Source organism: Pieris napi, chromosome 9 (assembly GCF_905475465.1).
Source record: "Pieris napi chromosome 9, ilPieNapi1.2, whole genome shotgun sequence".
In the NCBI taxonomy this organism is placed as follows: domain Eukaryota; kingdom Metazoa; phylum Arthropoda; class Insecta; order Lepidoptera; family Pieridae; genus Pieris; species Pieris napi.
Genome location: NC_062242.1, coordinates 5,340,170 through 5,367,521, shown reverse-complemented (window position 1 = coordinate 5,367,521; position 27,352 = coordinate 5,340,170). Strand labels below are relative to the sequence as shown.

The following is a 27,352-nucleotide window of genomic DNA, read 5'->3' as shown; positions in this document are numbered from 1 at the left end:
CTCTGTGCTAGTAAAGTAGTAATTTTACTTAATCTGTGGATCTATACAAACTTTACAAAAGACATCTGTATATACATGCTATTAATATTTAATACAAATTACAATCAAATATCAATAATCCGGCAATGTTTTCTGGTGGTAGCCAGCAAAGCTTGACGATTTTTAAATATTATCATAAAATTAATGTGGAAATTTGTCAGAACCGATAATTTTTTTAATCTTGGAGTTTTCCAGATTTATAGTATAAGATTATAACCTGCGAGGATTAATTTATTATGGTGAGTTATATGTAGCAACAGCTTTAAATTCAGTCCTTCGTAATTGAAATATTGTATGTTTAGTTACATAAATAAGTATTGGTATTAATTATTTTATATATTTATAGGACGCATCACAAACCAGCTCTCCTGGAATGATGGCTTCAGCCCCATTGATGCCTCCGCCTATGATAGGTGGCATACCACCACCTATGCCGCCAGCCGTAGCCATGCCACCTGTTCCAGGAATGGCACCAAATATGGGTGCTATTCCACCACCAATGGCCTATCCTCCAATGATGGCTTCATTTACTATGCCTCCGCCTGGATTTCCACCATTTAAACCTGTAAGTATCTATTGATTCACTCCAATACACCCAAGTCAAGCTGTTTACATAAAAGTTTTCAAATTATAATTATATGAACACAGGACTTGAATGCACCAGCACCTGAAATATCACCAATGGCCAACCAGACTAGTCCATGGTCAGAGCACAAAGCTCCTGATGGACGCACATATTATTATAATTCAATTACTAAACAGAGCCTCTGGGAAAAGCCAGATGATTTGAAAACTCCTGCAGAGGCAAGTATTAGTTTCTTAAGAAATATTCTCACTGTACTCCACATACTTGTTTATTTATTTTGCTATGAAGAAATAAATTGTGTAAAATAGGAGAGATTAATTTTAAATACATTTTTGTTTATAGAAATTATTGTCTTCTTGCGTTTGGAAGGAATATACTACAGATGCTGGTCGTGTTTATTATCACAATATAGAGACAAAAGAGTCAAGTTGGGTAATTCCAAAAGAATTGCAAGAAATTAAAGAAAAAATTGAGGCAGAGGAAGCTGCACAGTATGTACTGTTATAATAATTATAATATTAGTTTGAAAAATTAGACTATGTAGTTAGTTTTATGAGAAGATCAATTTGCAAATTAGATTGAAGATATTTCAGTCTTTCATAAAAGCTGTTTATACATGTTTAGTCAACAACTGTTGTACAACAATGGCTGTAGAAATAGAACCCCTTTTGAAATTGTAATGCTGAAAAATGGAAAGTCATAAATCATAGATAATATCACGGCTTAAAAGCTTTATATGAAAATGATGATATGTACATGTAAGTTTTACATGAAGAAGCAAGGAATATAATTATTATAGTAATATTTTGTCCTGTAAAAAAAGAAGTTATTATATGATGTAAACACTACCCTCCCAATCCAAAAATTAGAAAATTTGTTATGTAATAAGCAATCATAACAAATTTACTTTATTTATTATTTATTTATTTATGAACACTTCATTGTGTTAACATAATAAAAATGTTACATAATTAAATGATAAGGAGGCTTAGGAGGAGGATTAGTGTATATAAATAATAAAATTCTAAACCCGAATTGCGCTTCGTGTGTGTTAGGGCCCACAGACTCTAGATGCTTGTAAATACGACCGGCAATGTATTTACAAGCATCAAGCATCAGCAATAAATCCGCTCGAACAGCTTGACAGCTTCACCAGCAGGGCTATTGGGCGATACGCTGAGGGTGACTCGGGGGCTTTCCACCCTTTCTTAATAGCACCAGTCGTCCAGTCTTCCATGCCAAAGGGAAGTGGCCTTTTCGCAAGCATTCTGTGAGGAGACATCGAAATCGCACGCCAAGACAAGCGTCGAGGGTAGGGACTAGAATTCGCCCGTGCACGCTGTCAGGCGCGGTTTTCTTTGTGGACACCCGCTCTATTGCTGTCTGTAATTCCGAAGACGATTCCTCAGGCATGGCTTCGTCGTGTTCGATGCTCTTCCCTTGGTGCAGATCTGGGGTACTCCGCTCGGGGAAATGTTTTGACCTTGGTTAGCAGGTCTGGCTCAATAGTAACTGTAAGAGGTGGAGCGCAGTTTATTTGTAACTATCTGGTACGGGCGCCTACAAGGGTTCCCGCTCTATCGTCTCTAATAGCCATGCCCTTTTTTGGCTTCTAAATAGATTAATACCACAACACTTATTAAAGATTATCAACATATTTTTAAATTTCCTCTAGGTAAAATATTTCTTTGTTGTTTTATTAGATTCCTGTATGTATTTTTAGATAACACAAATTTTTGATGATGTTTGCTATTAAAAATATAGAATTTATTGATTTTCCTATGACAATTTACAGGGCAGGACTACATGCTGATATGACAGCTGGAGAAGTGCCTCTGCCATCTTCTCCTGCACTAGTCGCTCAAACAGGAAGTTCAGCTTTGGATGAAGCCATGGCCAAAACTCTGGCCTCCATTGACCCCTCATTGACAAATGCTATCCCAATACCAGATGAAAGTAAGCTAATTCTAATAATGTTATTATTGCATAAAAATATACATGATATAATGTAACTCAGTTCGTATAGTAATTAAAATATTAAAGTCGTTAAGCTGTCTAAACTCGCATAAATAATATCTGAAATCATAATCTATTCCACTAGCACCTAGCACTAGGTGCACCCTAGTGTTTAAGAAAATATTTTACATCGGCATCTCCTAGAGCTAAAACTCGACGGCGTGTGTCTTCTCCATTTTCTATTGAGAAACTTTATTAACATGTTAATATTGTTGATTATTTTTTCTCAATCATCTTAATATTAATAATCAGGATGTTTTAATTGAAAATTAATAAGTATACTACACAGTAAAACCAGAAGAAATAGCAGCTCCCCCTACTCAGGTTAATGGAGAACCAACAGAGCAACCGCTCGAGTTGCAGTACAAGGATAAGAAAGAGGCCATTGAGGCTTTCAAGGAATTATTACGGGAGAGGGTATGTCTCACTTATCTTAATTTTAATTAGATACTATTTAATTTAGTCGTTCTTCTTATACAAATGGTCAGTGTAATTTAATGTTTATAGTGTAGTGCAAATACGCAAATAGTATTTACAGGCCTGCATTTTCTTTACAAACAGTAAATATGGTCCATATTCTAATTCGTATCTCAAGTCACAATCTTGTCTTTAGCTCTGTTAAAAATAGTTGACTTCGTTCAGAAATGATTTGACATAGATTGAAACTAGACGTTAGTTTTATTGACTAGACTACACTGACAGATATTTTTGCTTCTAGAATGTGGCATCAAATGCTACTTGGGAGCAATGTGTGAAGATAATCTCTAAGGACCCGCGCTACCAGTCATTTAAGAAATTAAACGAAAAGAAACAGGCATTTAATGCTTATAAAACCCAAAAACTAAAAGATGAAAGAGAGGAACAGAGGTAAATGAAAATATTTATATTTAATTATCCGAAATATAATTGCGATTACTGCGTGCTATAGTAATACTTGGTCAGAAAAATTTATATTAAATAATTACACTTAGGACATACAGCTTCCTAAAGGAAAATAATTGACTGAGATGATACTTGAACGACTTTCGATGGTCGGAATAGCATTACCTTTAAAAGAGCCCTATATCCTCGTTCTAATTCCATTAAACTTGTTTTATTGGCCGCTCCCCATATGTTTATACAATATGTTAGTACGGACTGAGAAAGTCATATGTAAATTCTTGTGTTAAAATAAAAAAATAAAATATGTTTATTATGGAACACAAGATACACGTATCACATATTCCACGTCATTAAATTTGAATTTGTAGGCATCCCTACTCATCGGGAAAGAAGACAGAGGGTGTAGGTCGAGAGAAAAAGACGGCGTAAAAAACTCTCGGTACTCTCGGTTAGATTTGATGTTACGTGTAGCTAAATTTTTACTTTAATTAAATAACAATAATAATAGAGATATTATCCGTCTTCAATAATGTCTTCTTGTAATCGTATCTTACTCAGATTGAAAACAAAGAAGAACAGAGAAAACTTAGAAGAGTTTTTACTAACCTGTGATCGTGTTACTTCCCTCACCAAGTATTACAAGTGTGAAGATATGTTTGGAAATCTTGAGGTAAGTTCTATTTCTTCACGCCTTTACAATAAAACAGGCGATGAAATATATTCTCTTCTCTTCTTATTTAGATCTCTCCTAATCGCCACTGATTGTCCTAAACTGGGTACAAAACGTATAAAAAAACAAAGGCATTTTAATACTGGTAAGATCCTGAACATTAATAAAAACAATAAAAATTAATAGGTAATTTTTTTTTAATTTTCATTTCCTTCACCTTTTCATAGAAACGTAAAGTCTCTCGAACTATATACGCCTCGGCTTTGAACCGCTGATCGGATTAACAGAATTACGGGTCGTAATGTGAAAAATCTTTTTCTACGTTTTTGATTATTCTTTAAGCCCCTTAGCACGTAATCGGCCTGCTGTGCCTACAAATAACTAATTACTGTTAACGATGATACATTTCAGTTACTAAAAGCAGTGTATATACTATATATTCTATATAAAATGGTCTCAAAATTATACTCTCTCCAGTTTATTTTATTATAAACCATTCAAGACTGCTGCAATTAATAGATTGTCATATTCATTTATTTCAAATAAATGGTCTATTCTAACAAGTTCTAATCAAATTTTGTGGTTATACATAAATGATGTATCAAAATGTCCTCATAGCGATCGATTAATTATTGACAAAAGTGGATAGAAGCAAAAGCTCATTTAATATTATCGTTAAACATCTGTACCACACATTATACTATCGTTAACTATGTTAAGTAAATAGTTACATTATAGATATATACATATATAATATAGACATACTAACGGCGCTATAACCTTTACGGTCTGGGCCTCAGATTAATGTATTTATGCACTTCTAATGGGCAAGTAACTGTGTCTGACATTGCCATACATTAAGCAATTTGCGCGCAAGCGCTCTGCGACTTTCCTTTAATACGTTAAATATTTTTTAAAGATTTGGCGCTGTGTTCCCGAATCGGACCGTCGTGATATCTACGAAGATTGTATTTTCACAATCACCAAACGTGAAAAGGAAGAAGCTAAAGCTCTTAAAAAACGGAATATGAAAATGTTAGCACAGGTAATGAAACTCATTTCAATATCATACAATATTTATTACATATATAATATATATATATATATAGTATTGTAATCTTAATTGCAATTCTATGTTAATTTTACCGAAAAAGTAGTTAAATAACACCATATTTATATTAATACGCGTATAAATAGAAAATGACAAGATTTTATATTATAATCAATTGCCATTACTTGTGTTCTAAAGTCACAAGAGAAAGGTGGTGAAACATTTATAAGAATGTGTCTGGATCTTCTACTGAGAATTTAATAAATTTTATTTAACAGGTACTAGAAAATATGAATGAAATAACATACAGTAGTACGTGGAGCGAAGCACAAGTGTTGCTTCTAGAAAATTCTGCCTTTAAGAACGACGTGAGCTTACTTGGAATGGATAAAGAAGATGCTCTTATAGGTATTTTCTTTTTCAAGTCCTGCAGAATAAAAAAACTAATTTAACAAATATAATAATAACAAAAGACACAACTTACTCAAAAGAAACACGCTAATAAATTTACAAAGTACTGTCACTAATTACTTCAATTCACATTTCTCTGGCAGGAATGATTCATCAAAAAGGGTATAGTAGTAAAAGTCCTCAAAACGCCTGAAAACAAGAGTAACTTTATGAAAATTATAATTTACTGACATGTGATTAGAGCTTCTCCTGAAACGGTCATAAATAACATTTCAGTTTGCTGAAAATGTCTCTAATTGTGTATAACTTCGTAACAATATATTTTATTTTCTCTATATAGTTTTTGAACAACATATACGAAATCTGGAAGCAGAGTTTGTGCAAGAAAAGGAGCAGATCAAAAAGAGAAATAAACGCCAGCAGAGAAAGAACAGAGACAATTTTTTGGTGAGAAATGTTTTGTTACAGTTTTTATTGAATTTGTTACTTTGTATGACAATTATAAGATATGTAGTAAGTTTTCAGTCACAAGGTAATGCGTCTTACATACTCCTATTTCCAATTGAAATTTGAATATGTTTTGAACTTTCAAGAGTATTTATTTTTCTTGTTAAAGAAGCAAGGATAGTTTGAAATGGGTCTAGTAACATTACAATTTACATTGCCTTTGGGCTTTGGCCTTACAGTATATAGATACGGCTCCCTTACTCTGTAACCTCCAGCGCGACGTTTATGTATGCAAGATTGATGTAGTTCTCTCAATATCCATAGCGCTGGTGTCACCTTGGGAGAAGAATTTTTGTATCTCTATTGGAAGTTACAGACTAAGGCTCTGATCCTCATGAACTTTTCTAGACTTTGTTTGGAAAGAGAACCAGCGTGGTGTTACAAAGCAATATAATGATTATTACGTCATTTTGTTTTTTGAAAAAGAAAAAAAAATATTTTCACATTAGGTATCAATTTGCTGTCGAACTATAATGACGTGATACATCATCACAAAAGAGTTAATTTAGCACGCAGCGCCCTCAAATCCCACGACGGTTCTTTTTTCCATAGACTAACGGTGAATAACTTTTTTCGAATTTGAATTTATCTAAACTTTTGTATTAAATTTCAGTATAGTTACGTAAGTTTAATTTTTTTGCAAATTATATCATCATTAAATTATTTAAAATATACAGAAATCTAAAGCCAAGGCTCAAATTTTTTTACGTTCGAACATATTTTTACTTTATTCAATACTTCTTTTTTTATACAGGCACTTCTCGATGGTCTCCACGAAGAGGGAAAGTTGACGTCGATGTCTCTGTGGGTGGAATTATATCCAGTTATTTCTGCTGATATGAGATTTTCAGCCATGCTTGGTAAATACCCATGTTAAAAAAAATGTCTTCGAATTTTGATACTATTTTGTATGTATGCAAATTAAATGGCTTAAAAGTAAACTATACTTCACTAATCTTAAATTTCTTTAAAAAGCCGAAATCTAAAATACATTTTAAGCCATGGCAATATTATTTCTCTGGTTTTAACCTAGGACCGTATTCTAAGAGTCTGTAGTCTGTCAGCCTGCGCCGAATTATGCTGAAGCTTAATTGGAACGTGAATTAATTTTCAAATGCATCAGCAGAGTGCGCTAAGTTCAGTGTTGAAAAAAACAATTCATAGAGTTAGGAAACCTCATTAATGTATAAATAATAATAATTTACGCTTATTTTAAGTAATTTGGATTTTGATTATTTCATTAACATTTTTTTACGTTTTGAGTAATTTTATTTAAATTTATTCTCGTAATTATAAACAAATAAGATTGTGTCGTCTTCTTCATCTTGATAAATATGTTCTTTATTAGAAAACATGGATGAGAAACGACGAACCGAAAGCCTTACAAATTTTTCAACAATAAATAATATTACTAACGATAATATATACCTAAACCTAAATAATACCTAAACTTAAAGAAAAAACACTTGTCAACTTTCTGTCACTGTATTGGTATTGATGGCGAGTATCACGCGAGAGCATTACTTTTGAGAGTGCTCAATTAATTGTGCGAAGATTTGGAATATTACCAGTGTTTACCATCGCTGCGCCGTATTTTAAACGATATTTATTTAACGTTACTTTTTAACTTTCAAACTGTTTCATTATATAGTAATTCCATTGCAGGTCAAAGCGGTTCGACACCATTAGACTTATTCAAATTTTACGTCGAGAATCTAAAAGCGCGATTCCACGACGAGAAGAAGGTTATCAAGGAGATTCTTAAAGAAAAGCAGTTCGAAGTTAAGGCCGATACGACATTTGAGGAATTCGCGACTATTGTCTGTGAAGATAGTAAGTCGGCGTCGTTGGATGCTGGAAATGTTAAACTAACTTATAACTCATTGTTGGAAAAGGTTTGTTATTGAACTGTGGTTATTTCTAGTGCGTTATTGTCTCGTTAATCTTGGCCCATTATGACTATGAAGTGAGATTGTTTCAGTTTGACTTTGAATTCTCATTCAATCTATTCATTTCTCGCTCCCTCTCAAAGTGGCGAATCCTCCTTCGAGGCCTTAATTACCGTGGTAAGCCTGCCTGATAGCTTTGAGAAACCACCTTGAACCTCTGATCCTGCCCGTAGCTCCGTCTTTTACGTAGTTGTTAGGTTCTTATGCCCGCCTTCCACTGTGAGCGGAACGGACCCATTACGGACTCCGCTATACTCGTAACGATGATTTTCATACATTTTCATTTTCATTTCCGTGCGAAACTCGGTCAACTCACTAACCTCATATTCGTCCATTCCGCTCGCAGTGGAAGGCGGCCATTAGGTCTCGTCCTCTCATATATTTAGTTATGTATCTTACTTATATATCTAGTGCAACTTGCTAATTCATACACTACATATACTATACAGAATACCGAAACTCATATAAATTTAAATACAATAAATCTCTAGCCTGCAAAGAATTCGTTCTCTATATTTATGAAAATTTTAGTGTAAATTTAGCTATTCTATATATTAATGGAACCCTGCTGTTGTCAGGCGGAAACAAAGAACAAAGAAAAGATAAAAGAAGAGTCTAAAGCGCAGAAGAAGATAGAGAGTTCATTTAAATGGGCGTTAAGTGAAGCCGAAGTCGATCACACTCAGTCGTGGAGTGAAGTTCGTGAGAAGCTCGATTTGAACGCAGCTGAGTTTACGGCAGTGCCAGACGAAGAAGACCGCCAACGAATATATAAGGTAATTTTTATGTTTCTATATATAATTTTGATATTTTAATTTAATTTTTCCGGACGAGCTACAATTTAGTTAATTTATAACTATACTATACTATACTAGCCGCTCCGACCATGTCAAATTAGACTCCAAGAACTAGATTTTTTTTCATATTATAATCTGTATAAGCCCAAATGGAACAAACTATAATTAATAATATCCTAGTTCGTCATCACATCAATAGTTTTGAATTCACGTCAAATTGTAAACCGTAAATCGAAAAATTATGTAACTTCTTGTATCAATCTAGATATTCAAAACTGTAATAAATAATAATAGATTAAGGTAAGAAGGGTTTTCGTTATTTCGAAGTGATTTCACACTAAAATCTGCTTTGCTCCGAACTCATTTCCCAAATAAATTTTCATGTTCCAGCCAGATCTCTTCGCTGATGCAATACCTATAAGCATACATAAAATTATGGAAATTCTATTAAACTAAATGTAGATTGTTATGTCAAAATGAAAATCATTGTTGTAATTGTTTTATCTTTTATGTATGTACTCTAAATTGCTATGTTTATATTTTCGTTTATTATTTTTCTGTTTACACTTACTTTAATAAAAAAATTCTATCTCTGAAACAATCCAAGGACACTTCTATAATTATATCTTGTATCACAAATACATTTTGTTATGTTTCCATGTTGAAAATTAAAAAATCACTAGCCAGATATGGGGTGCGTCAAAACTATTATTGAAGTAGTTATCTACGTAATATTAAAAAAGTGTTAAATTGTTCGTTATTGTAAATATAACGATTCTAGTATGATATGCATGAAAAGCCACTGTACCATTAGCGATGTAAAGGCCGATTTACATTATCTTAGTGTTTAGGAGAGTGCTTTAGTACAACTTGAAAGGCAAGTTCTTTAGCGTAGCGTTTACTAAAGCAAGTAGCGTTTACATGTTTCAACTAAAGTACTATCCTAAAGCACTCTCCTAAACACTAAGATAATGTAAATCGGCCTTTAGTGTAAGTAAAAGGATCATATGATTCTTATTTAATTTCCGAGGCATTTTAGTGTAGAAAAGTATCATGTCATGGTTTTCCGTACTTATTTTCCATTATTTTTATGTTTTGTAGGATTTCCAACATGAACAAGAAGACAGCTGTATGCACTATCATCATCCCAAACCCAAGAAAGCGAAGAGGTCAAAGAAAAAGAAACGTTCACGTTCTCATTCCTTGGTAACTTGTCTAATATGCTTAAAAAAATCTTCAAGTTTAGAAATGTAGGTTTAATTATGTTATAATTACTACGACTTCTTGTCTGGTACCGCCTTCTCTCCTTAATTTAAACTTCATCCACATTTTGGTAAATGTATTTGTAGGTTAACAAAGAAATAAAATAAGAGAGAGAGAGTAGAATTAATATGCAAATTACAGTCGGGATCACGATCGGTGTCCCCCGTGGAGTCCCGAGAGCGGGAGCGCGAGAGTTCGCTAGAGAAGGGCGAAGTTGCCCGCTCCCCCTCCCCGCCCCCCTCGCCGCCAGACGACGAAGACAAGAAGCACAAGAAGTCCAAGAAGAAACATAAGAAACATTCGCCACCACCGGTTAGTTTAACTTTCTTATATTTAACCTAACTTATTCATTAAACTTTTTACTCTGTTCTTTTGGTATCTTTGTATTGTGTATAGATTACATAAAACAAATATTATTTTAGAAACTAATTAACAGCAGAACATACACATTAAGGAAGGTTTTTTGGAAAGAAACTCAGCGTGAACTAAACTACACTCAAAATCTACAAAAGTTTAGCTATTCATGGTTTTAATATGTATAGTGAATATTTATATACTACAGATATGGGTACAATATGAAGAAATTCGTAAGCAAAAAGTCGACAGATATTTTTTTAAGAAGTTTTTCAGTATCTTTAGACAATATTTACTTCTTACTAAACCTAACGAATTGTGAGAATTATACTTTTAACATCCGACTATGCAAATCAGAAGTCCCCGACACCGGAAGAAGGTGGCATTTCAGAGGAAGAGGTCCGTCCCAAGAAAAAAAGTAAGCGCTCAGCACCCTCCAGTCCCGAAGAGGACGTCACGCATAAACCAAAAAAGAAGAAAGATAAAAAAGACAAAAAAGAAAGGTAGTTTTCATTTACCTTGCTTATTGATTTAGGGTCTTTCCTCGATTGTTTTTGCTAAAAATCAAACACTTTTTTTGTTTATCAGTTTATTTTAATGGCTCATTATTTGGCTTGCCTTTTATTTCATAGTGAAGCAACTTTTCGATTTCTCACTTTGCAGCTATTTTACTGGTCTTTAATAGTTTTCTAAGTTGAATGAATCTTCGATCGATTCAGCTAACTGGACTGATTGCGGTCGAATGTAAAAAAAATAAAATAGCATAAACCGATTGTACTTTTTATTGTTTAACTCTGAACCGAGGACTACCGAGTCGCCAAAATGTAAATAATTAATTTTCAGATTGCGCTAAGAGCGTGTTAGTTGTAGAGGGCTAAGGGGGGCTACGGAGTTAATAATGTGTGTGTGTGAATGCGAAGGTCGGGCGGCGCGGTGTGGAGCGACGCGGAGTTAGAGACGCGGCGCGCGGCGCTGCTCGCCCAGCTCCACGAGCAGGAGACTGACTGACCTCGCGTCCCACACATTCACATCTTCAACGACTATCCGCGCCGAGCTCGGCCTCACACCGTCACAAACCTCACCCAACTACCGACACACCCACCCGTAGTCGCTCCGACAGTGACGCCACAAACTCAACCCGACCCCACACGCTCGCCTGACGCGCTCGATACTAAACAATGCGACGCTTTTATTGAAATCACGCCAAAAACTCATTCCGAATCCGATACTTCCGATTCGAAATTTTAGTGTTACAGTAAGGTAAGAAATATTCTAGCGTTAAGTGAATGTTTGACGTTTTAGATGTTTCAACGCATGTTTTATTAAATACACATTGATGTTGTTAAGTGCGAGATAGATTGATGTTATAATTACTATTACCTGATACTAAACATTTTTTACTTTTACATTAAGGTAAATTAATGTATATTACAATTTTGACATTTACCGTCGTAGTGTTGCCAAAATACTTTAATGCAGGTTACATACGGTTGGTGAGAATGTACGTCCATTCCCTATGTTCAATATACAGTGTAAACTCCATTTTACGACAAACTCCCTAAAGAGTTGAAATCACTCGGCTTTGGTTGGTTTAGCTTGTCTTCCATACAATGATACACTCCAAATAGCTGTACGTTTTTTTTGTCGCTTTTTATCCTAGCCCGTGATAAACTCGACTGTCGACATCATACGTACCGAACTTTCTAAGAAATTTGTTTTTTATTTAAAAATTGGGATTGTGTTTGCACGTGCTTTATCACGAAGATGCCTCAATATCGCTATGAATAAAATAAGTAAAAAAATACAACAGAATTACTGGTGCATCAAAAGACGTCAGACGAAAATAATAGACTATACGCTATAACGTTCAAATAAGAGTTGTTTTTTTTATGTAATTACTAACACTAGTCTGAAATAAACGTTTTCTTTTTCTAACACAAAATTTTCTTCTTTCCTTTAAACGACGACTCTTTACGTCAAAATATGCACAGTCCCTTGAGTGTCGTTATAGAGTTTACACTGTATATACTATATAATTATCTTAGTGTATAATATAAAACAGTATGCAATAAAAACAATATGTATAGAATTCTGGTTTTATTTTTAACAATTAACAGCAAAAAGCCAACCATCATAAATATGTAATATAAACAATTAATGTAATAAATGTTTAAATGAACGTGTAAAGTAAATATTATCTTATTACTAACTAGTTATCTAAAAAATATTCTAGCACTAGTTAAACTGTAGTATAGAAGTTTATATTCCTCTTCAAGAGTCTTAAGCTTCTTCTCAGAGAGGGCCAGCGCCTGTTGTAATTGAATAGACCCTTTATTCTTTTGCAACTCAATTAATTCCCTTTCACTCCTAATGTGGTTCCAAATAGAATCAAACCAGTGCAGGGCTTCAAAATTTGAGTCCTGAAACAAAATAAAATACCATCATACGCACTTATAAGCATGATGTACGTACATAACCATTCAACTGCCTTTCTTGTACCGTTTATTTTTTTGCAACAGCCGTTATTTATTTTGCCGTATGCCATAGAGAAATGGTCAGAATCCAGGCTTAGCGCGACCTATGACTCTCGGCTTTGGAACTTACCCAAATTTGATACATGTTCAGAACTGCTTCGCGAAGCTGATTTTGTTGATTTTATTATGTAGTCCTTTAAAAGTTCAATGCGATGCGGTATTGGGCAGTATCAATAGACTAGCCCCATGGCCCAATGGGCCGGGAGAAGTATACATTAAGAAAACAAAAGAAAATTACCTGATCGAGCAGTTTTAAGACATATGCAACGCCCATAGCAAATCCGTCGTCAGTGAAAGCCGCCCCAGCTTTGTTATTTTTTGTCATTTTGTCTTTCGATAAAATCATATGTTCGACAAAATTTAAAATAAGAGGCGGAACTATGATGTAGAAGTTTTTGAGATGTACATTTTTTGGATTTCTAAAAACTGGGGCAAACACCTCAACTAGCAATTTGAAGTATTCAGTGCCCTGAATGAAATTAGATATTAGCCCATCAATGCTTTCATCTAAATATTCAGCAGTTTCGATTGTTCTATTTGAGAAATTGTTTTCAACTGACCGCTCTTTAAACTTATTAGGATCAAAGGTGTGCAAAAATGCCGTGGCGTCAGCACAACAGTGCCTCCCGCCAGATCTGATCATTCTTACATATCCCATTGCATTTCCAATTTGAGTGATTAGATCTCTAAATAAATCTAAATAACTCTGTCCATCTTCCGCTAACCCTAGGACTTTGATGCCTTTGTTAAATCTATCTGCATTTTTGTATGGATACATGTTTCCGTGTTCTCCACAAGCTTCTTTGAAATGTCTCAAGTCCTTAATCAGCCGAGATTTTATCTGTTCGTCATACATGAATTGGGAAAATGTATAGAATTTATTTTTAAGAAACTGATACGTGAAGTTGACCGTTGTGTTCATGATCCCTGTTCCATGTGTACGAATGGAGTTTGCGATATGTTTAATGTTTATTGAATTCAAATGTTTATTGTTGCTGCTCTTTTCAATGAATATTTGGTTGTTCAAATTGTAATGATATCTAGAAACAAATACATGGATGTTTCTCATTATTTCCAGGACATCCAGACCTTGCTCCAAAGTTTGAGTGGGTAGATCGTCTTGAATTGGACGTAAATTGAATTTAAATTTAGCCATTTGACGCATTTCACCGTAAGTTTTCCAATCAGACAATACAACAGTGGTTAAATTGTAATATGTCTTTGATAGGTAGTGTTCAACAGAAGGAACAACTCTCATATATAATGTTTTAAGTCTCAAGTTGTCAACAAGAAGAAGAATCTTTTTTAACATATCAGTAGTCAATGGATTGACAACGTCGAGTTGCAAGTGAGAATGAATATGAAGACGCAAGTTGGTTTCTATATTTTGACTTAGATTATTTATAACATTTTCTTCGATTATTGTTATTATAAATGCCATAAAGTCATTTGATTTATTGAAGCCGAAATATTTATCTGTTTTTTGAAGCAAATCAACACATTCACTCATCACCGTTAAGAAATATTGTAATTTCAAAGCTTGTATGTCCATACTAAAATTTTGTAGAAAATAAAGTGGAATAATTTGTTGATGCCATAAAATCCATGAGCAATTGCAAAATCTATCTAAGGATTTCATGAATTTCAAAAGAGTCTGTTCTTTTTCAAGGAGTACTCCAAGTTTAACATAGCTTTCATCAACATATCTCGCTTCTGGAATAAAACTTAAGGCTATATTAGTTGCTATATTCCTTTCTATAGTGGGAGCTCCTTGTATTGCTTGTTCTGCTATGACAATACATGTCAGTTCATCCAACCTTTTATTAGCATACCTCTTATCATCTATGATTGACTTTTTTACTTCAAGAATAGCAGATGAATCTTGGAATGTTAAATGTTGAATTATCATCGTGATAGAATTCAGTATTTGACAATGATTTCGAAGTACAGCATTTTTTAACATCTTCAATATATCTATCAGTTCAAATAAATGCAGCAATAGCGTTTTTGTTAGTGGAATTCCAAGAGACAAGTGTAAAGTTATAAAGGAAAGTACAGAATGAGACAAATTGGAGGAAATTTCTAATCCATCTATTAATGTTTTAGCATGAAGTGTCATCTCACATGCACTAAGTTTATTTTTGTTTGAAAAAAGTTCTTCTACTGTTAATACCCATTGTGTGCAAATATTTTGTAGGGTCATAATATCTTTTGGTATAGTTGCTTTTTTAGATGTTATGTAAGCTTGACGAGCTTTTAACATATTCTGAGACATTTTGCTGGTACTACATCCTAATGATGGAGCATATCTGTGTAGAAACTGCTCTGGAAACCAAATTGCATTTCCAATTATGTAGATACTATGGGCCTGAAAATAATATTAACAGTAAAATCGTTACACATAATATATAACATTTTTCAACTTGATTATATACTTTACATTTCAGTTTGCTCTGTTTGAGAAGCAAAACAATGTCACTCTTAAGAATATTTGAAGTAAAAAATTTACAATGTTGTACAAACCTTTGAATTAATTTCATTTAAATGTTTTAAAAGTTTTTTATCATTGTTACTGAACAAGTGGCTATTTAATATAAATAATGCATTTATTTTAATGCATTTATACATATTGTCTGAGTTAGGTTTTTCTTGTGTAAGCTTTTCAAGATTAAGCAAAGCATGTCTTATGTAGCTCGTAATTTCCACCATTACTTGTCCACTCTGAATTCCAGATAAATCTCGCTTTTTAATTGCAAGTAAATTTTGTAATGTTGTTTGGACTATGTCATCACACATCAGCTTACTTGTAATACTTTCCAGTGCATTATTAACTGCCAAGGATCTGTGTCCATTTATTCCATTTACAATATTAGAATGCAATTTTATATCATTCAAAAATTTATTCCACTGTCTGGGCAATGAGCATCTTGATATGAGAAGTTCTGTTAAAACCAATAATGTAAATAATTCCCCAATATGATTTATTATAAAATGCCACTGTATGCCATCTATAAAAAACAAGAACTTTTACTTGAATGTTAATATAAAATTAAAATTATACATATATAAATTATATAAGTCTAACACAATGAACATCATATATAGTAACATGGTATTTAATACAAATATTACATAGTATCAAAATATAATAAATAAATTAAACACTTACTTATGTGTATAATATTTTCCCTGAATGTAGCAAAAACTTGACCAAATATATTACTTAGGGTGTCATTACAACGATTTACAAATGCATTAAGATTACAAATTGATTCCATTTGATGGGATATGTCACTATTAGGATATTCATCATATAGGGCCAGAAACTGAAAATGCCTGTAAAAGTTAAATTATAATAATATTTATTATACTGATAAATTTTAAGTTCTACTCTTCTAAGTGACAACTCACCTTTCAAATGCTTCTCTTTTTAATTCTATTATTTCAACACACAGAGATGTGAAAATACTTAATATTTTTGTCATAACTGGATTATCAGATACAACCAATTCTGTTATTGGAATAAGTTCTTGTGGAAACAAACTAATTCGTATGGGAAGATATGATTTATTTTGTTCTGAATTATCATTTTGAATAACTGATATATAATCTTGATATTGTTGTTTAAAGAATTGCCCATAACTTCTTAGGATTACAGTTCCTGCTTCTTTTTCCATTTCCATTATGTGGACTTAATGACTTGACTAAGACGGTAATTAATTAAAATTAAATTAAATAATACATTTGATTTTTAACATTTTACAATGTTTACTGAGTATAAAGTAAACAGAAACAAATCATTCAAACGCGAATTATATTATTAATTTTCTAGGTCACGTATTTAAATTTCTCTAAGGTTTTTTCCCTAAAACCAAATTAGTATTTACATAATAATTTACTCCCTTTGACAATACTAAACCACAGTCTAAATAAATAATTCACAGACCACCCGCAACAGTTTTGCACACAGTGTGCGTTTTCCAATTACAGCACTAGAGCGCATTATGCGGCATAATGCTTAACGTTGAATGTTCCAACTACAGCAACGCTTCGCACAATTGAGCACTCTTGACTCTTAAAACGAATGCTCTCGCGTGCTTCTCGCAATAAATACCAACACAGTGACAGAAAATTGACCAGTGTTTTTCTTTAAGTTGGCATTTATCGAAATTTTCGTTAGTAAATATTATATATTGTTGAAAAATTTGTTTCGTCGTAGATTTTTAAAATAATTAAAGTTAAAGTGAAGGTTAAAAACTGCTAAAAAAAAATATAAGTATGGATGAAGGTATAAATAGTTACTTTTTTTATATTCCACATTTAAAATATGAATACAATGTTATTTTAAAATTCGGATCTGTAAACAAATTTATTTTACAGGATTATACTTTTGTAAACATTACAATGGTTTTGAAAAAGTATATAATTTTTTTAGAAATCATTTTAAAAAAATTTCTCAAAACGTAAATGATGTAAACTTCTTACATGAAACTAAATATTTTCTGTTAATTTAGCTTGTTAAAACCTTATATTCTTTAAAGGTTTTCTCTTAAGTTTTAAATTATTTGATTATTAAAATAAGCGTAAAAAGTTTTCAACCAATTATTATTGTTAACCACATTATTTATACATTCATGAGGTTGCTAACTCTATTCAGAACATTTTTTTTTCAACGCACAGTGGTAGTTTTCCAATGCTACAGAGCATAATGCGGCTCAGTGGCGCACAATGACGAATTATGCTGAAGCTTAATTAGACCGTGAATTAGTTTTCAAATGCATCAGCAGAGTGCGCTAAGTTCAGTGTTGAAAAATTTTTTTCATAGAGTTAGCAACCTCATTAATGTTTAAATAATATAGTAAACAATAATAATTGGTTGAAAACTATTTACACTTATTTTAAGTAATTTGGATTTTGATTATTTAACTGACATTTTTTTACGTTTTGAGTAATTTTCTTTATTTGTATTCTCGTAATTATAAACAAATAAGATTGTGTCGTGTTCTTCATCTTGATAAATATGTTCTTTGCCATGAAAACTTGGATGAGAAACGACGAAACGAAAGCCTTACAATTTTTTCTACAATAAATAATATTACTAACGATAATATTATATTATAAACAAAATTTCGATCAATGCGAACTGCAAAAAGAAAAACACATGTCACTTTTCTGTCACTGACTTGATATTGATTGCGAGTATCAACTATCACGCGAGAACATTACTTTTGACTTTTGAGAGTGCTCAATGGAGGAGAAAACGCAAAGCTAATTGCAGATATCGCTATTATCGCTTGACCCGTAACAATACACTGTCAGTTTTCAGCATTTCTTACGTAAATCTTAGATACGATTTAGTAAATCTTAAGAGGAAAATATCCAACAATATTTTTCAATATTCATTGAAAAAAATTATGAGGAAAGGGATGAAAATTTTTATCAATCATATGTTAAAAGTATTGGAAAAATTTTATGTGGTATATTTTAAAAAGGCCCTACTTAATAGATATATTTATAAAAATTACTTTGAAACAATAAAACCCACTGAGTACAAAGTAATTGTACTTTTATTTACAATTCCTTCTTTAAAATAACATATCATAACACAATTGATTCCTAGGTCAGCCACTATTGCATATTTTTCATCACTAACAGCTAAAAGGGAACTTCTTTCAGTTATTTGGCGGCAACCGAGACGGCTACCGGCGCTAGTACTTTATAAAGGCATTAATATTCAAAGAAAAAGCGCGGGAAACTTCGTTCATGGTAGACGTATTTTTCACGGTGTTGAATATTTAATTTAATTTTACTAGTTAAAACGCAGAGGATAAGCTGGTAGTTTTAATTTTTGTATTATATGTAATCTTTATATCATATTTGTGTATAGTGTCATCGTGTAGTCGGTAAGTTTTTGTAATTTCTGTAAATATTGTATGAACAAGCCCCCCGATTTAGGTCGGGGGGATGATGGCCTTGTTGGCTTGAATCTCCCTGTGGGATCAAATGTATCTGTTGGTTCACAAGATGAATTTGACAAAATGGATACCGATTGTTCGGTATCATCTCAAACAGGTGAAGGAAGTCGTAAACGAACACGTTATTTGCGCCTTTGTCGGCAATGTACGAAAATTAAGAAAAAGAAAGGTAGTGGTTCTAGCGGTGATTACTGTCAGTGCGAAAGCTTATGCAATGTAGAAGATGAGTCAATTTTAATTAAAAAGGTTACTTCAAAACCTATATCTCAATCCACGTCATCTCCACACTTGCAAAATAATAATAATTCACATAGCACATCCTCTCTACCATCAACATCTTACACGGAAAATTCAAATATCTCTCAAGACTCTAACGCGGGAAATTTAAACAACACCACAACTTCAGTAACCAATACGGACCCCCGTTCGATTGGCCGTACTGAATATGTTTCTACCGATGTTTCCCCTTATTTTATACATGTTCAACGTATTCAAAGTTCACCTGACGACGGGACCATTCTCCATCCAATAACATTTGGCAATTTTTTAAAGCAGAACAAATTTAATAATATTATTCCCGGAAGTGTAAAGCGTATAGGAAGAAACAGGTGCGTAGTTGGCTTTTCCGATTATAAAGACGCCAATAATTTTCTTAACTGCAATCTTTTGGAAACGAAAAAGTTAAAAGCCTTCATTCCCACTTTCAGCGTAACAAGAATGGGTCTAGTTCGCGGGGTCCCTGTAGATTGGAGTGTAGAGGAAGTTCAACAAAATGTATCCGTACCTATAGGCTGCGGCAAAATACTTAAAATAAGACGTTTGAATCGCAAGGTAAAAATTAATGACTCGGTTTCTTGGAAACCCTCTGAATCAGTTGTATTAACATTTGATGGGCAAGTTTTACCAAAAAGGATTTTCATGTGCTATAATGCTCTTCCAGTAGAAATATATATTTATCCTACCATACAATGCTATAATTGCTGCCGTTATGGTCATACCAAAGTTCAATGTCGTTCTAAGACTCCAATATGTTATAACTGTGGAGGTCAACATGCAGGTGTATCATGTGACAGGTCAGATAAAGATCCTCTGTACTGTGTAATGTGTGAAGTCGAAGGGTCCCATTCAGCAATAGATAAGTCATGTCCAGAATTTGTGAGACAGACAGAAATCAAAGTTAAAATGGCTCAGAGCTGCATGTCTTATGCCGAAGCCAGTAAATATTTTTCTTCTATTAAGCCTTCATACGCAGATGCATTAAGTTCAACAATTCCGGAAGTACCAAAACCCGTATATTCTTCCGCAGCGAAGTCTGTATCTCGTAATAATTCTACTAATGCCTCAAATAAAAAGACAATATTCTTAAAACCTCGCTCTCCTCGTAAACCACAACATGGTTATGATCGCGTTGCTCATTATAATGTTTCAAAAGATTTCCAAGTTCCAGAGCCTAAAAATGGCAGTGCTCTGGTTGGACACAAAAATAAAGAAGAAGAAAAATCTGATGTATTAGAAATGATACTAGCATTATTAACTAGTTTAATAAACTCAAACTTATTGAAACCGTCCCACGTTGCCTCTATTAATGAAAAAATTAAATCAGTTAATGTTATTAAAAATAATGGATTCCAAGATAATTCAATGGAATTGCAGGAGTGTTGTTCCAAAGAAACATGATTTGATATATTTGATAAATAAACATTCTCCCGTTGTTGTTGCGTTATCTGAAACGTGGTTGAAGCCAGGGTACCTATTAAGGATCCCAGGATATACCTGCTTGCGTGATGATAGATTTGATGGCCATGGTGGCGTAGCGTTACTTGTCAGGAACTCAATTAATTTTTCTGAAATAGCGTTTTCTTCATTAATCTCTAATGATGCCATTAATATTGTCGGCATAAAAATTGATAATATTTCTATAGTTTCCATTTACCTAGCTCGTTCCTCTTTTGTTATTCTCAATAGCGTTAATAATTTACTTTCTTTACTTAGTCGTCCATTCCTTCTATTGGGTGACTTTAACTCTCATCACCAAATGTTTGGTTGTGGCACTACTGACTCCAATGGTGTACGTTTAGTTGAAATATTAGATTTACATAATTTGTGTTTACTTAATACTGGCTCACCAACCAGACGTACAAAGCCTAATGAAAAGCTTAGCGCGGTTGACTTATCAATTTGTACTCCAGATCTTGCTTCTTCTCGTTCTTGGTACACTTCATCATCTACTTTTGGCAGTGATCATTTCCCGATTATCATATCCTCACCTATTAGACGCTCTCCTTATCAAAAACGACAACCTCGTGTGAAATATAAATTAAATAATGCTGATTGGCTTGCATTTAAAATCCTTGTTGAATCTAAAATAAATGATTTGCCTGAATTAGTTAGCGGTGGTGAGACCAATTCCTCTAAAGCTTTGGCTACATGTTTAATAGAATCTGCCGATCAGATTTTTTCTGTCAAACGAAATCCGTCTAATAAGATTCCTTTTCCTCCATGGTGGGATAGAGAATGTATGGTTGCTGTAAGCAGAAGAAAGGAAGCTGAGAGAGTCTATGCTAAGGACATGTCCAATGAAAATTTAGATATTCTCAATGAAGTTATTAGTACCACACGTAAATTCCTCAGAGATAAAAAGCAGGCAGGCTGGAAAAATTTTTGTACTTCTTTATCTCCTTCTACGTGCCCTTCAGAAGTTTGGACAAGTATTAAACGTTTTCGATCTGCTTTCAAAGAATCTTTATCATCGTCTTCACTTCCCCCTTTTTTAACAAATGCCTTTTTAGACAGATTAGCTCCTCCATCAGCTGCTGAATCGATCTACTTTCCTTTGGAATCGTCTTTGATAGATGACACTTCCTCTTTAAACTCTCCTTTTTCATTACATGAATTGAAAGGTGTGCTTTCACATGTTAAAGATTCATCTCCTGGTCAAGATGGTATTATGTACTCATTTTTATCTCATCTTGGTGATACTGCCTTAATGTATTTTTTAAATTTAATAAACTCCGTCATGGTCACAGGTAATATTCCTGAAACATGGAAGTCTCAAGAAGTTATAGCGATTAAAAAACCTAACAAACCTACCAATGATGTTGCCTCATATAGGCCTATTGCGTTGTCCTCCGTTTTAACTAAAATTGCTGAACATCTTGTGAAGAATCGTTTGGAATGGTTTATAGAAAACAATAATTTATTAGCCAATAGTCAATACGGTTTTCGGAAGTCAAAATCTACAATAGACAATTTAGCTATATTGACCACAGATATTCGCATAGCTTTTTCGCGTGATGAAGATATTGTTGCTGCCTTTTTGGACATCTCTGCCGCCTATGATAATGTGAACATTTCTATTCTACAACGCAAATTATTGGAGCTACAGGTTCCTACGTTATTAATACGTTTTATCATCAATTTACTATCATGCAGATACATATCAATAATCGTTCAGAAAGATGGTAATATTACCGAGTTAAAGCGTACAGTTTTTAAAGGCCTTCCCCAAGGTTCGGTACTAAGCCCACTTTTATATAATATTTACACGTATGATTTAGAATTATCTATAAATTCCCATATAAATGTGCTACAATATGCAGATGATCTTCTTTTTTATTCCGTTGATAAATCTGTGGTTAAGGCTTGCAATTCCATGTCTAGTTCACTTAATTGTCTTAATATCTGGTTAGTTAAAAATGACCTAGATCTTTCAGTTTCCAAAAGTTCTATAGTCGTATTTTCCAAAAAACGCACAACTCCTATAATAAATGTGACCTTCAATGGTCAATCTTTGCCACTCCAAACAAAAATTAAATTTTTAGGAGTTATATTGGATTCAAAATTGTCTGGACTTGCCCATTATGAACATGTTGTTATGAAATGTGCACAGCTGCTTAACATCATGAAATGCCTTTCAGGTGTATGGTGGGGTGCTCATCCGTTTTCTATGAAACTTGTGTATAACGCTCTTATAAGATCTGTTTTAGATTATGGCACATTTCTCTTAGATGGAGGAAGTGTCTTGGGAAGTCAAAAACTTGATGTCATTCAGTCAAAAGCTTTGAAAATTGTGACAGGAGTAATGAAATCAAGCCCATCCAATGCTTTACAAGTAGAATGCTGCGATCCTCCTTTAAAATTAAGAAGGCAATTTTTAAGTGATCGATTCTTGTTCAAATCTATGCAGTTTTCTAACCACCCTCTACATGGAAGGCTGCATGAATTGAACAATATTATTTATACATCCCGTTACTGGCGTCACAAATCATTACCATGTCTAATAATAAGCTTTCGTAAATTTTTAACATTACACAGCCGCATTCATCGATCTCCATCATTACCCATATTTATGACACAATTCAATTCTTTAATTCTTGATCCGGATATAAGATATAATATAGGCGTCCGTAAGCAAGATATACTGGAAACAAATATTCTTTTCATGAGTAGCGTTGAGGAACAAAATTGGGAAGGTTGGGATTATATTTTTACAGATGCCTCTAAAATCTCTGTTGATGATTGTGTTGGAGTTGGTCTAATTCATTGGCAACATAAAATAATTCAAAAGATTAAACTTCCTCCTGAATCCTCGGTTTTTACTGGAGAGTGTTTTGCTCTTTTAAAAGCTTTAGAACTAGTTATTTTATTAAAATCTAAAAGTACAATCATATTTTCAGACTCAAAAAGTGCACTACAATCTCTTGAAAAATTTCCTTTCCAAATGAAACTTTGTTATCCTATTATTTGCGAAATACGTGATAAGCTTTTAATATGTTCTCAAAGAAATTACACCGTTATCTTTGCATGGATTCCAAGTCACAGTGGAATTAAAGGAAACGAGAAAGCCGATGAGCTTGCTAAAGAAGCTATTAAGGATGGAGACATAGTCCCATACATTAATTATTGTCATGATTTAGCTGCTCTTCCGAAAACCCATCTTTGGGAGTCATGGAATGATGTTTGGTTGAGAAGCAGCAAGTTCAAAGGCAAACATTATGCTGAAATTCAACCCAGGATCCCCAGTAGACCATGGTTCTTTGAGGTTAAAAGTTCTAAAACTGTCACTTCTATCATTTCCAGAATGCGTTTAGGACATGTTTGTACACCTCATCATTTAGCAAGGCTTCGTATTATTGATAGTAATATTTGTGAGTGTGGAGAAGATATTGGTGACCTTGACCATATTTTCTTTTCTTGTTCCCAATATGACCGTACCGCCTTTCTGAATTCTTTACAATCACTTCATGTTCCGTTTCCGACTAAAATCTCCTGCCTTTTGCTTTATCCTTTATTGTATTATAATGTATTATCTTCTTTCATAATCTATAATAATATTAAGATGTAATATGTTTATGTACATATTTTATTTTTAACCAGCTTATCCCTTTATTTCCTTTTGATGTCTTTGTTTATTTTTTTTTTCGCGTGTAGTTTCCCAACCTTTTACTTGAAACTGGCATAAAGTTGAAGCTGTTGCCATAATATTAAAAAAAAAAAAAAAAAAAAAAATATTCAAATCTAACCTAACCAATATAGACTGTACACTGTACACAGTGTAGTCGGTAGCCCTAGACTTCACGAACACAGCTGTGCTTCGACTGTGTATTACACACACTTCCTATAGTGAAGGTCTGTGGTGTATTAGGTAGAAGTTAGAACACGAACAGTAAACAGTTACTACGCAGCGGTTGTATAGAGTGTTCGGGTGTGGTTTAATTTAACGCAACTGATTAATATGCGTGTGGAGTTAGTGAGCACCCCCTGAAAATTTTTTACTATAAGAAATACCCCACAAAATAGGGAAAACTTTTCTCATGGCAATATTAGTGGCATATAGATATATACATTATGAAGTTATGTCAATCTATGAATGTAAACTACCATAAACTAAATATATAATGTCATGTGTCAACGGGTGGGGATATAGGGTAATGACAATTGACATTATTGAGAAGGAAGTGTCAACTGTCAAATAACAAGTTTCTGGTGGTGTACTTAGGTTTTAGTAAATGAACATTATTTAAATAAACGAGACTTGATAATAAATGAAATTTATGTAGTTATTTATTTTGTTTACGCCAAGAGTGAGATATTATATATTTTAAACAGTATTACTTGAAAGTGACCTAGCTCTTAATATCTACAGCAGTGTAAAAGATACACAAACATGGATCAAATGTTACCTAGTCCGTTCAATATACCGGGTATAGGTACGCCTGTGCATCAGCCCGAAGAAGATCAGCAAATCCTTCCAAATGCTATGCAACAACAGCAGCAGCATCAAAACCAACAGCATCAACAACAACAACATTCTTTGGCCTCATTGGGCTCCTCTCCACTAGTTGGCTTTGGAGCTTCTCTTATGGGAACCCCTCAACGTTCTATGCATACTTATGCACCAACTGCAAGTTATGCAACTCCACAGCAAATGATGCAGCCTCAGACACCGGTATATATTCCTTATGATAGTATATTTTGAAATAAGTTAATATAATTACTATTTAAACTTTTACAATTTAAAACATAATTAAATTAAACTAGTGATAATATAATATACCCTTTATATACATACAAATGTGTTTTCAGCAAAATATGATGTCTCCCATGATATCTGGTGGAAGTATTGCTGGCCAACAAATGCTTAATCAGACTTGCCCTTCTCCAATGACTCCTATGACTCCACATTCAGCAGATCCAGGCATACTACCACAACTTCAGTAAGTTTAACTTTTAAACTATAACTATGATTGAAATACTTTACAACTTATTGTAATAAATCACATTGTTTGCAGAAATATTGTATCTACTGTCAACTTATTTTGTAAATTAGATTTAAAGAAAATAGCATTGCACGCTAGGAATGCTGAATATAATCCTAAACGATTTGCTGCTGTTATAATGAGGATAAGAGAACCAAGGACAACTGCATTAATATTCTCGTCTGGCAAGATGGTGTGTACAGGAGCAAAAAGTGAAGAGGACTCAAGACTTGCTGCTAGAAAATATGCTAGGATTATACAGAAACTAGGCTTTTCTGTAAGTAACATACTTATATTTTTGTAACAGATTATTGGTTAGTTGATATAACATTAAAAAAAATTGTTGCAGGCAAAATTTTTAGATTTTAAAATTCAAAATATGGTGGGAAGCTGTGATGTCAAGTTTCCTATTCGTCTAGAAGGTTTAGTGCTTACCCATGGTCAGTTCAGTTCTTATGAACCAGAATTATTTCCGGGACTTATATATAGAATGGTAAAACCAAGGATTGTTCTTCTTATTTTTGTATCTGGTAAAGTTGTATTAACAGGAGCAAAAGTAAGACAAGAAATTTATGAGGCATTTGATAACATCTATCCTATACTGAAAAGTTTCAAAAAACAGTAGTCTTAGTTAGTCTTAGTTTTCAAGCAAAAAAAAGTGTTACTTTTGTTTGAAATAATAAAAAAATGTTTTTATTAAATAGTGTTTTAATTTATTTTACTAAAGAGCAGCCTCCGTCATTATGATTTTTTACTATTTATTGGCATCAATTAAATGTGTTTGCCACTTTCATTAAATGCAATATTGTAGCTGTCAAAAGATAAAAAGTTATATTCGGCACTATAATATTAATTAATTAATTATTCTTAGGTATGCAGATTTTTTATTTGTGGGGAAATGCGTAACGCATTCCCTCCCGCGGCTCGGTTGACCTGGTGAAGAAGGGTTATGTGGGACTTGCTGTTGTGCGTACCCACTAAAACCCCACGGCGCCACCAACAATCGCGCGGTGTTGGACACGGTAACAGCGTAGCCTTGTCCGCATCCAGCCACGCGATCAGCCGTTAAACTCACGGTCCTCTACGGCCACGAATGATGTGGAATGGACCTTGGCACAGCAAGGGCCTTTCACATTGGCCAATTCACCCTGTTTTATAAAGCTGGGGGAAGCCGGCCTTCTTTTGTACGCATGAACGCCTGTTCCCCCGCTGGAGCGACTGCGTGCACAGGATTACACACGGGGCTGCATGGTGCAACGGAGGGTTTCCCACATGCCGTCACTGTCCGAGCCTGTAACTGCTACTCTCACAATGTTATCGAGAGAAGCGTCCTCGCCCTTTAGCACGCCCAGTAGAAGCCTCCTTCCCACCTCCCATGCTAGGCAGTCCTTTAAGGTGTGGAGTGCGTCATAAACAACTAGGTATGCAGATAACACAAACTTATTTGCTCCAAGCATAAAAAAAATGGAAAAACTTTTAACCAAAATGAAAAAGTTGCAAGTTTGGTGTTAGGTTCAATTTTGGCAAAACAAAAATCATGATTGTTGATTGCCTAAATAA

General features: G+C 33.7%; 3 protein-coding genes across 5 annotated transcripts; 2 read left to right on the top strand and 1 right to left on the bottom strand.

Annotated features, from left to right (window-relative positions):
• Positions 1-44: 44 nt before the first annotated feature.
• LOC125052175 (pre-mRNA-processing factor 40 homolog A) lies at positions 45-12,614 on the top strand. 3 transcript variants are annotated; one of them, XM_047652815.1, is made up of 18 exons: positions 45-278; positions 386-604; positions 688-843; positions 968-1,116; positions 2,421-2,581; positions 2,931-3,058; positions 3,360-3,508; positions 4,082-4,193; positions 5,113-5,238; positions 5,523-5,652; positions 5,996-6,102; positions 6,917-7,022; positions 7,828-8,057; positions 8,690-8,887; positions 10,010-10,114; positions 10,313-10,483; positions 10,883-11,028; positions 11,446-12,614. In XM_047652815.1, the coding sequence occupies exons 1-18, from the start codon at positions 276-278 to the stop codon at positions 11,531-11,533; spliced, it is 2,484 nt and encodes an 827-aa protein (XP_047508771.1). In that variant the 5' UTR covers positions 45-275; the 3' UTR covers positions 11,534-12,614. The 3 variants fall into 3 exon arrangements, with proteins under 3 accessions (XP_047508771.1, XP_047508770.1, XP_047508772.1); XM_047652814.1 differs by having other exon boundaries at positions 2,919-3,058; XM_047652816.1 differs by having other exon boundaries at positions 2,919-3,058; positions 11,369-12,614.
• A 71-nt stretch (positions 12,615-12,685) lies between these two features.
• Positions 12,686-16,965, bottom strand: LOC125052174 (WASH complex subunit 4). The gene is made up of 5 exons (XM_047652813.1): positions 16,471-16,965; positions 16,229-16,395; positions 15,583-16,067; positions 13,298-15,427; positions 12,686-12,945 (listed from the first exon to the last, which is right to left on the bottom strand). The coding sequence occupies exons 1-5, from the start codon at positions 16,740-16,742 to the stop codon at positions 12,739-12,741; spliced, it is 3,261 nt and encodes a 1,086-aa protein (XP_047508769.1). The 5' UTR covers positions 16,743-16,965; the 3' UTR covers positions 12,686-12,738.
• A 7,998-nt stretch (positions 16,966-24,963) lies between these two features.
• Positions 24,964-26,493, top strand: LOC125052615 (TATA-box-binding protein). The gene is made up of 4 exons (XM_047653558.1): positions 24,964-25,482; positions 25,620-25,750; positions 25,826-26,069; positions 26,142-26,493. The coding sequence occupies exons 1-4, from the start codon at positions 25,201-25,203 to the stop codon at positions 26,415-26,417; spliced, it is 933 nt and encodes a 310-aa protein (XP_047509514.1). The 5' UTR covers positions 24,964-25,200; the 3' UTR covers positions 26,418-26,493.
• The last annotated feature ends 859 nt before the right edge of the window (positions 26,494-27,352 follow it).

What these genes read in the sequence shown, in the direction of transcription:
- LOC125052175 (XM_047652814.1), top strand. An exon ending in ATATGTTTGGAAATCTTGAG is followed by an intron (nt 4,194 to 5,112) that starts GTAAGTTCTATT and finishes TATTTTTTAAAG; the next exon opens with ATTTGGCGCTGTGTTCCCGA. An exon ending in ACCGCCAACGAATATATAAG is followed by an intron (nt 8,888 to 10,009) that starts GTAATTTTTATG and finishes TATGTTTTGTAG; the next exon opens with GATTTCCAACATGAACAAGA.
- LOC125052174 (XM_047652813.1), bottom strand. Translation starts at nt 16,742, where the DNA reads ATGGAAATGGAAAAAGAAGCAGGAACTGTAATCCTAAGAAGTTATGGG. An exon ending in GGAAAATATTATACACATAA is followed by an intron (nt 16,068 to 16,228) that starts GTAAGTGTTTAA and finishes TGTTTTTTATAG; the next exon opens with ATGGCATACAGTGGCATTTT. An exon ending in TCTTAAAACTGCTCGATCAG is followed by an intron (nt 12,946 to 13,297) that starts GTAATTTTCTTT and finishes ATTTTGTTTCAG; the next exon opens with GACTCAAATTTTGAAGCCCT.
- LOC125052615 (XM_047653558.1), top strand. Translation starts at nt 25,201, where the DNA reads ATGGATCAAATGTTACCTAGTCCGTTCAATATACCGGGTATAGGTACG. An exon ending in TGATGCAGCCTCAGACACCG is followed by an intron (nt 25,483 to 25,619) that starts GTATATATTCCT and finishes ATGTGTTTTCAG; the next exon opens with CAAAATATGATGTCTCCCAT. An exon ending in GGCATACTACCACAACTTCA is followed by an intron (nt 25,751 to 25,825) that starts GTAAGTTTAACT and finishes CATTGTTTGCAG; the next exon opens with AAATATTGTATCTACTGTCA.